This window comes from Temnothorax curvispinosus, unplaced genomic scaffold (genome assembly GCF_003070985.1).
Source record: "Temnothorax curvispinosus isolate PA1 unplaced genomic scaffold, ASM307098v1 QBEX01000643.1, whole genome shotgun sequence".
NCBI classification, from domain to species: domain Eukaryota; kingdom Metazoa; phylum Arthropoda; class Insecta; order Hymenoptera; family Formicidae; genus Temnothorax; species Temnothorax curvispinosus.
This window is the reverse complement of record NW_020210423.1, coordinates 1-10,427: the sequence shown is the minus strand read 5'-3', so window position 1 is coordinate 10,427 and position 10,427 is coordinate 1. Positions and strand designations below refer to the sequence as shown.

At 49.8% G+C, this 10,427-nt stretch overlaps 2 protein-coding genes across 2 annotated transcripts; both read left to right on the top strand.

Moving 5' to 3' along the window:
* Positions 1 to 3,123: 3,123 nt before the first annotated feature.
* LOC112456697 lies at positions 3,124 to 5,105 on the top strand. Its single transcript, XM_025019420.1, has 2 exons — positions 3,124 to 5,018; positions 5,102 to 5,105. The coding sequence occupies exons 1-2, from the start codon at positions 3,124 to 3,126 to the stop codon at positions 5,103 to 5,105; spliced, it is 1,899 nt and encodes a 632-aa protein (XP_024875188.1).
* Positions 5,106 to 5,586: 481 nt separating this feature from the next.
* On the top strand, positions 5,587 to 6,924 carry LOC112456693. The gene has a single exon (XM_025019406.1). It carries the CDS (start codon positions 5,587 to 5,589, stop codon positions 6,922 to 6,924), a length of 1,338 nt encoding a protein of 445 aa, XP_024875174.1.
* The last annotated feature ends 3,503 nt before the right edge of the window (positions 6,925 to 10,427 follow it).

Here is a 10,427-nt window from a genome sequence, read left to right as displayed (position 1 = left end):
CGATTATATACCTTCTACAGAACAAAATACACATACCAAAAGAAAATCTTCATGGCTTGGAAAATTGCTAGGTGTTCCAATTATATTATTACCAATATTACTTATGCTACTAGTATTCATACAGTAAATACAGTTTCTTATATATTGGGATATATTGCTATCTTTCACAAATTGATAAGTAATCCGCCGGCAGACGGATTACGAAAAAGGAATAATAGAGATTTTTCCGAGCTTTGAAACCAAGTGTACCTTATTTCTAAGACCTTAAAGCATCGTTTAAACAAAAAAATCAATTTTTTGAAAATTTTAGAGTGACTTTACCCCTTAATCTTACATATATTGTATGTATAAGAATAACCAAATTAGAAAAAATTATAAAATAAAAAATTACAAAATAAAATTATAAAATAATATTTTAACATTTTCGTAAAAAAATTAATGTTATTTAGGTTTTTTCATAATTTTTTTCATAAAAGAAGAGTCAGCAGTAAAATTTTATTGTACATATTCTACAAGCTCATAAAACATTTTCAACTTATAATCAATAGGCTGGAAACAAATCGTTATATTAGTAAGAACTTTACTCTTGTAAGTATAGTAGTGCTCATTTTCAGAAAGGTTTGTCAGCTGAAAGAGATGAGCACAAAAATCTTATTATGTATATTTTGAAAGCACATAAATTAAGGAACATTTTAAAACTAAAATCAGTTTGCTATCAGTATTTTAACTGGTACTTTATTCTTGTACGTATGGGGTTCTTACGTTTGGGTCGGCCAAAGGGGATGAGCACGGAAAGCTCATTGTGTATATTTTGAAAAATTGAAGAACATTTTAAGACTAAAACCAATTCGCTATCTGTATTTTAACTGGTACTTCTCTTGTATGTACGTATGGGATGTTCACGTTTGGGTCAATCAAAGAAGATAAGCACAAAAATTTCATTGTGCATATTTCGAGAACACATTAATCTAGAAACATTTTAAGACAAAAATTATTTCGCTTTCTGTACTTTAACTGATACTTTACTCTTATATCAGTAGTATATAGATCTTTTTTGCGTATATCTTTTAACTATTACAGATAGACTAATTTTGTTTGAGACGTACATTTGAAAACACATAAAAAGCACATAATTCTACTATATTGAGTATTTTATCTTATAATGTAATTTTAATGAGTAGGGGTGCTAGCTTACGTTAAGCCAGCATCCCCACTTTCAATTACAATTTCCCGCGAAACCGTTCAAGCACAAAAATCGTGAATAGAGCACATAATTAGCACATAAAGAGCACTTAATTCCTACATATGTGTTATTCCGGTTTTTTGTAGGAGGGGAGGGGTGCTAACTTAACAGACATAATGTATTCTGATACACAGAATAAATCACTGAAGATGTTACTAATATTTCTGAAGTTGAATGAGAAATTCTTATTTTCCAGCAAATGTTTGGTAAAGATCCGGAAAGATTAATAATCTGTTTAAAAGGAAAGAATAAAAGTTTGGAAAAAAATAGTAAAAGAGTTATATTGAACTAGAGCACCTGTATCGCATTGCCTAAAGAAGAGTTAGAAGGCATCTTAATTTTCCTTATCCAAAGGCTGACTTCAAAAACCCCTTCCTATATATATAGAATCCCTTCCTATGATCAATACTTTCTGAGATAATTGGCACACGAAATAAATCTCATAATAAAACCTATATATATGTATATGTATATCTATATATATATATAAAGGAAGATGTCCCGACTGACTGACTGATTGACTCATCAACGCCCAGCCCAAACCCCTGAACCGAATTTTTACCAAAAGTATATGAAATAAAGGTAGAATTTTCCGGGGAGTGCTATAAAAATTTTTTAATACCGATTTTCGGAAAACCGGTTTTTTTAATTTTTTTAATTTTTTGGGAAATAATTGACCGAATCTCAAAGAATTATAGATCAAACAGGGGTAGAATTTTCCGGGGAGTGCTATAAAATGTATAATTTTTCGCTACCGATTTTTTTGGAAGCCGGTACAGAAATTTTTTCAATTTTTCGGGAATTTATTGACCGAATTTTAAAGAATTGTATGTAAAGTAGGGGTAGAATTTTACAGGGAGCGCTATAATGTGTATAGTTTTTGTTACCAATCTTTTTGGAAACCGGTTTTTTTAATTTTTCCAATTTTTCGGGAAATAATTGATTGAATCTCAAAAAATTATACATGAAGAAGGAGTATAATTCCGGGGAGTGCTATAAAGTGTATTATTTTTTGTTACCGATCTTTTTGGAAACCGGTTCCAAATGATCGAATCTCAAAGAATTGTACATAAAGTAGGGGTAGAATTTTTCGGGGAGTGCTATAAAATATATAATTTTTCATTTCCGATCTTTTTGAAAGCAGGTTGTCCGAAAGTAGAATTAGAATCGGGCAATAACGCAAAGAGACGTCGATGGTTTTCTTCTCGAGACATGTTCGAGAGAATTCGATGAAAGGAAAAACACCGTATTATTTGTTATTCCTCCTGTTTGTCGTTGGTGAGTCGGAGGTAAAGTCGAAAAGTCACGCGGTGAAATCGACAACAACCAACGGCAATCAGGACAGCCTCCGTATAGCGGAGTGCTCCGAGCACGTGCGCTTCCATCACGTGACGCCTCATCCACCAACCCCGTCACGGAAATCGGCGTGGAGACGTGACGTAACGAACTCCGGCCCTATGCAACGCTACGCTACGCGGTGACCGCTAATTCTTTCAAGGGAAGCGAGTCCATTGGTCTGATGGATGAGACGTCACACCGTTTCCGAACTTATAAATAAATGTAGCGCGGTAATGGGAGAGGACTTGTTCGCTCTCGCTCGCAATAGACACCGTCGTCTCTCGTAAAGCAAGTTGTCGCGAATCTGAAACGGGAACTGTGATTATTCGAGAACTTTATTGTAGACTCTTTGTGAAAATAAACTTATCGTTATTAAAATCAGAACTCTGTCGAGATACAAAACCGATCCTCCCGTTCCTGACCAACCATCGCGCGCGCTCAAACATTTTTTTGGTCCTTCGAGCCGGATTCGGGTTCCGCGTCCGTGTACGGTCTGTGATTGCTCCGGTCAGCTCCAGTAAACCTGCGAAGTAATCGGCGAAATGAGTCTTGACATGAATGCTCTCCTCATGAGACAGCAAGAGTTACTCACCCGTATATCCCGAGCAACGGAAAATACGAGAAAGTTGGGCAAATCCAACGTTACTCGAGGCATCCTTGAAGCTCGCATTAAAACGCTGGACTCCAACTGGGAGAAATTTCAAGCCCAACATGAGATTCTCTGCACGCGATTCTTCGCTGAACTCAGCGAAACCGAGTACTTCACAACGGATCTGTATGAAACCACAGAGAATGCTTACGTTATGCAATGGGGCACCCTGACTGACTGGGCAACCTGCCTGACGCAAACGGAGGGAAGTGGCAATGCAGCAACCGCCTCAGCCAGAGAGGCCACTCCGCACAACCTCCTGCCGCGCATCAACCTGCCTCAGTTTTCGGGTGCCATTGAGGACTGGCTCTCCTTCCGCGACCTGTTCCTCTCCGTCATCAATCGCCATCACACGATCACGGACGTTGAGAAGCTGCATTACCTTCAAACGTCCCTGCAAGATGAAGCGGCAAAATTAGTGAGAGACATACCTCTAATCCACGGCAATTTTGAGCGAGCCTGGGTTACGCTCCGGGAGTTTTACGAAAATCAGCGAGTCTTGGTTCGCTCCAACTTCGCCGCTTTCACGGCTCTCGCAAAGATGAAGAGCGAGTCCGCGATCGAGCTGCGACGAATCTTCCACGGCATGACGAACACCATGAACGCTCAGGAGAGCCTCGGTCGACCGATCGCCACTCACGGCATGGATCTTTTCGTCCACATCGCGGTCGAGCTCCTTGATCCGCAAACTCGTCGCGACTGGGAGACCACCATCCGGACATCGTCGAAGCCTCCCGAGTACGACACCTTCCGAACCTTCGTCATCGAGAAGATGCGCTCGCTCGAGGCTCTCTCGCCGGTCACATCCAAGGGTGAGTCCAAGACCAGCCAAGCCAAGGCTAGCGGCACGCGATCCGCGAAGTCTAACCATGCCAAGACCACCTCGGGATCGGGCAGCTGCGTGGTGTGCAAGAACTCACACTACCTGATGGGCTGTAGTGAATTTCGAGCGAAGACTCCGAGCGAGAGAAAGAGCATAGTTGAGAGCAAGAACCTATGCTCTAACTGCTTAGGCAACCACCCTATTGCCAAGTGTCCGTCGACCAAGACGTGCATCATCTGCAACGCGAAGCACCATTCGCTGCTGCACGATGGCACCTCCAAACCAGCGGTCGCCGAGGCCAGCACCCTCACGGCAGTGCAGCATGGCGACGATCGCAAGGCCATTCTGCTGGCCACCGCACGCCTCTCCATCACTGACCGCCATGGAAATCAGCAACCGGTGAGAGCTCTGATTGATCAGGGCTCAGAGGTCTCGCTGATCTCCGAGGCGCTGGCGCAACGACTCAAGCTGCAGCGCTCCAAGTCGACCTTCACCATCTTCGGCATCGGGGGGACTCGTTCCGGCCAGGCTCGAGGGAAGGTCACCCTGCAGCTCACATCAAAGGTGACTGGAGCAACAGTCACCGCGGTCGCCGTCGTTTTGCCGCAGCTGTCGCTCTACCACGGCACAGGCCTGCGACAGATCGACGCCTGGCCGCACCTCCTCAACCTTCAATTGGTTGATCCTCAGTTCTCGGCCACTGATCCAGTCGAGCTGCTGCTCGGCGCCGAGGTCTGCTCAGTCATCCTTGAGGAGGGCCTTCGAAAAAGCGATCCTGAGGCGCCCATTGCCCAGCGCACCGCTTTCGGCTGGATCATCTCCGGCGGCGCGACCGCAGCGTCGCTGCACGGAGCTTCGTCCTGCCACGCCGCGATCGACCACGATCTCACTAGCCTGGTGCAAAGGTTCTGGGAACAGGAGGCGGAGACTAAGCCGGTCGCCGCCCTGACTCCTGCCGAGCAAGAGTGCGAGGAACACTTCGTGCGAACGCACCTCCGGCTGCCGTCGGGACGGTACATGGTGCGCCTCCCGTGGTCAACCCCTCCAGCTGATCTCCACGAGACTTGTCACGCAGCGCTGCACCTCCTCCGCTCCATGGAACGGAAGAGTGCCAAGGATCCCAGATTTGGCGAGCTGTACCAGGCCTTCCTGAAAGAGTACGAGGACCTTGAGCACATGACGGTGGCAGCCGCTCCTCAACAAGGTGAGCAAGTTGTTTACTTACCTCATCACGGTGTCCTCAAGGAGGCGAGCACCACCACCAAACTCCGCGTCGTGTTTAACGGGTCGCAACGCGTATCGACGGGCGAGACTCTTAACTCCTTTCTGCACGTGGGCGCGAATCTGGTGCCGTCGCTGGCCGACGTCCTGCTCCGATGGCGTCGTCACTTGTTCGCGATGATAGCTGACATTGAAAAGATGTACCGCCAAGTATTGGTGCATCCCGATGACCGCGATTATCAGCGCATCGTGTGGCGCCCGACCCCGACGAGTGAAGTGCTCGACTACCGCACGAACACTGTAACGTACGGCATGGCGAGTTCGCCGTTCCTTGCCATAAGATCCGTCAAGCAATTAGCCAAGGACGAGCAAGTCCGATATCCGGAGGGCGCAGCGACCCTTGAAGAAGACTGTTACGTGGACGATGTCGTCACGGGAGCGTCAACCCTCCGCAACGCGATCGCTCTTCAGACTCAACTTCGCGCGTTGTGCATGGCGGGCGGATTCCCGCTCCGTAAGTGGGCCGCCAACAACGAGGACGTGCTCGACGGGATTCCTCTCGCGCACCGGCTACACCAAACGTCACACGAATGGGACCTCGAGAGCCACTCCACTCTCGGCTTGCGCTGGTTCACGGGCACAGACAGTTTCGCGTTTCAGATCAAGTCACGCGTCGTCCCTATATTCATGAAACGAACCGCATTAGCTGAAACCGCCCGATTGTTTGACCCGCTCGGATGGCTCGCCCCAGTCGTTGTGCGCGCAAAAATTCTCATGCAATCCGCGTGGATGCAGAGACTCGAATGGGACACGCCACTCCCACCAGCCGACGCGCGCGTGTGGCAGGAGCTCATCGCCGAGCTTCCCATCCTCGAGGCAGTCCGGATTCCCCGCTGGATAGGGGTAGGGACGTGCGACACTCGGTTCGAACTCCACGGATTCGCCGACGCGTCGGAGCGCGGCTTCTCGGCTGTCGTCTATCTCCGCGTGACAACCGCGTCCGACGACACTCAGGTGCACTTGCTCGCGGCCAAAACGAGGGTCGCCCCGTTAAAACAGGTGTCATTGCCGCGCCTTGAACTCTCGGCCGCCGCCCTCCTCACTGACACCGCGCACCACGTTCAAGACACATTGAAACTGCCTGCTTCGGAGACTCACTTGTGGTCGGACTCCACGGTGACCCTCCACTGGATTCGTGGTCATTCATCGCGGTGGAAGACGTACGTTGCGAACCGCGTATCACACATACAGCGGCGCCTCCCGGAAGCCCGATGGCACCACGTGCCGGGCAGTGAGAATCCCGCCGATTGTGCTTCGCGCGGCATCTCTCCTCGCGAACTCCTTGACCATCCGCTGTGGTGGAGCGGCCCTGGGTGGCTCAAACTGCTTAAGTCCTCCTGGCCGAGCGAGCCCAACGAGGACTTCGACGAGGACACTGGGGAGCAGCGAGCGTCCTGCAGCACCGCCATTGTGGAAGTGAACGAGCCCGAGTTGCTGCGTCGCTTCTCTGGGCTGCAAGCGGCTCCTTCGAGTGACAGCGTGGTGTTTTCGCTGGCGCCGTCCTCAGAAAACGTCACTCACTCCCGAGGAAATCACTCGCGCAATTCACATTTGGCTCCGCACCGTGCAGCACTGCCACTACGGCACTGAGATCACCACACTCAAGGCCACTCAGCCTGTTCATCATCGCAGTCGGCTCGCCCGGCTGAATCCCTTCCTCGACGTTCACGGGATTCTCCGAGTCGGAGGCCGCCTGAAACACTCCATCCTCCCCTTCGACGGCCGCCACCCGACAATCATCCCGCCGACGTCGTGGCTCACTCGACTCATTGTGGATTCCTGTCATCGACGAACACTGCACGGTGGGGTGCAACTCACTCTGGGCACCGTCCGTCAGCAGTACTGGATACCTCAAGGACGAGCCGTGGTGAAACAACTGCTGCATCGATGTGTCACATGTGCTCGGTGGCGGGCGGTCACTCCACAGCCGCCAATGGGCAATCTACCCGGGGCCCGAGTCACGCCGTCGCGACCGTTTCTCCGCACTGGGCTGGATTATGCTGGTCCAATTCTGCTTCGCACCACAAAGGGCCAAGGACACAAGGCGCATAAGGCGTTCATCGCCGTCTTTGTTTGCATGAGCACTCGCGCCGTGCACTTAGAAGTCGCGTCGGATTATTCTGCCGACGCTTTCCTTGCCGCATTTCGCCGATTCACCTCACGCCGCGGCACGTGCAGCGACGTATACAGCGATTGCGGCACCAATTTCGTGGGAGCCGACCGACCACTCCAGGAGCTCTTCCGGGCCTCCACCTCCGACGAACGTCGAATCGCGCACACCACTTTAGGACAGGGGACACGCTGGCACTTTAATCCTCCCTCCGCCCCTCACTTTGGAGGGCTATGGGAAGCCGCCGTGAAGTCGGCAAAACACCACATTCGGCGAGTGATTGGCGAGGCAACACTAACATTCGAGGAAATGTCCACCTTCCTCGCACAGGTGGAAGCTTGCCTCAACTCTCGCCCGCTGCAAGCAATGTCCGACGATCCTGACGACTTCACGACACTGACGTCGGGCCACTTTCTCATCGGGAGCCCGCTCAACGCCATCCCGGAACCGGCCCTCGACGACACGGCTGTCACTCGGTTCAATCGGTGGCGACACGTGCAGCTCATGCGAGACCACTTTTGGCAGCGATGAGCTCGCGAGTACATCCAAAGCCTTGCATCGCGACCAAAATGGTTGAAGTCGAGCCCTGCACCGGAAATCGGGGCCTTATGCCTTGTTCGAGATTCCGTTAACGTTGCGCCGTCCGATCAGATGGCAGCATCGATCGGGTATCGACTCCCGATCACCGCAGCAGCTTGCGTACGCACGGGCGCGCTCATCGCCAACGTCTTCCTCGCGATATTCAGAGTCGTAAAAATGGCCGCGCAGTGATCAGACGTACGACGTGTGCTCTGTGCATTTTTGATTGTGACACATCGAAGTGCTCACCGCAGTGATTACAGCTGCCGAGATACTGCATTAACATGTAAAGCGACCGCTCATCCAGCTTTATTCGGGTACATCAACACGACGACTCAGGCTCACATGTGCGCGAGTGCCGACCGCCACGTGTCTCACCGGCTCACGGGCGATTCATCGAAGAGGACGGCACTTAATATAATTGCCTCTCATTTACACGGACTATATACACATCTCATTTTATACACCGCTCATCGATTCTCAGGTCATATTGTATCAATTTCGACGCATTAAAGACGCATTAAAGACGGCTCAGATTGTGGTCTGAGTTACACAAAAATAAAGTGAATATTTAGTTAACACCTTCCACGCGCGTCCTTCTCATCCCGCTTCCATCGCCGGGATTAATCAGCGATTTCGCGAACATTTGGTCCTTCGAGCCGGATGCGTGGAACTTAAAGTGTAACTCGGACACAGATCATGTGAACAGAGCATGCCCTTCACGACATGCCACGTGGACATTATCGCGCGCTTCCGCGAGTGAAAAACAGACATTCTCACGCGCGCTCGCGAGTGTTACGAAAACATGCTCACGCGCTCCTGCGAGTGTAAATAGACATTTTCACGTGTTCAATACATGACATTGTAGACTCTCGATTCGCATAGTGTTTTTCTCACGCGTCTCTCGAACGTTCTCGAATCGTGCAGCATTTCTTACACGTGTCTCGACATTTCTCAGGTATTTCATCGTGCGCAGCTCAGGGACGGCTCAACATGACGGAACCCGCAAAGGCGGGTACGGGCGGTACGGAGATCACGACGCCGCTGCTCGAGGTACCACCGGCTCGCACATCGGAACGCCAAGCCTCACCCGTGCGCTTGTCCACGGAGCTCATCCTAAATGAACCGACTGGCGACGGTGCGGATTACTGGCGAGACGCCACCGTCTTGTGCAAAGGACACGTCATTAGAGAAGATTTTCTACATCTCAATACATCTCGAAGAGGCGAACAAGGCGGTTCTCAAGGAGCATGCATATCTTGAAGCTTCACAGCCGTCGGCGCTCATTCAACAGCAAAGCGCACGTTGACAGCTCAGCATGTGGCAGCTCAACCGGCCCACACGGCAGCATTTCTAACTTACCCGTGCAACTGTTGCAACGGCACTCACTTCATTGTGATGTGCACGTAATTTAGGGATCTTTCAATCGGCGATTGACAAAAATTAGTCATATCACGGAAGCTTTGGTTCAAATGCCTCAGCCGCCATAACGGCCACTCATGTAAAGGCTCACGGGGGTGCAAGAAGTGCACCAACCAACACGATGCTGCATGAGGCTCATCAGTCGAACTCATCAGCGAAGCCGATCACCAGCTCAGCTGCGTCAGCTCAATAGGAAGATGGTGCAATCGTCGCTCACTCATCTTTGGCCCACTCATTACACTCAACACTACTCGCTACGGCCCTGGCTCAGATCAGCTCATTTGTTCATACTCAATGCGTATGGCCTCTCATTGATTCAGGTTCAGAACTTACCTTTGTTTCAGAATTTCTCGTTCGCCAGCTCAACATCACTCGTCATCATTCCGTCATTCTCATCACGGGAATGGGTGGCGAAGAAGGCAACGCAAACTCAAGGAGTTGAATGCTTAAGCTCCGCTCACTTCACTCAAGATCAGACGTCATTATTCAAGCTCACGTTCTGCAGGCGTCAGCGAACATCCTGCCATCATTCAACGCGGCACCACAGAAATGACCGCATCTCACCCAGTTAACCTTGGCTGATCTAGATCTCCTAACACCACGGCCAGTGGATATCATCATTGGAGCTGACTCATGTGGACAGATCATCAAGCCCAACATCATCAAACGAGATACATTGATGCCAATTGCGCAGCTTTCTTCGGATAGCTCGTTCTCGGACCTGTTAATACATCATCATCGGCAATTGCCACCGTGCATCATGCCTCCGTTCGGGAGGGAGAGGATATTCTTGACGACTTGCTGGCGAAATCTGGATACAAGAAGAAGAGCCTGCGAGCGACAGGCTTGATCTTACTCCTGACGAGCAAAGATGTGAAGAACATTTCAAGAGTACTGTTTCACGGGATTCAACAGGTCGATACACAGTTCGACTCACACTGAAATCATCACCGGATACTCTTAGCGATTCGTATCTCACTGC

Excerpts from the sequence above, each read along its gene's own strand:
- LOC112456697 (XM_025019420.1), top strand. The coding sequence starts at position 3,124 with ATGAGTCTTGACATGAATGCTCTCCTCATGAGACAGCAAGAGTTACTC.
- LOC112456693 (XM_025019406.1), top strand. The coding sequence starts at position 5,587 with ATGGCGAGTTCGCCGTTCCTTGCCATAAGATCCGTCAAGCAATTAGCC.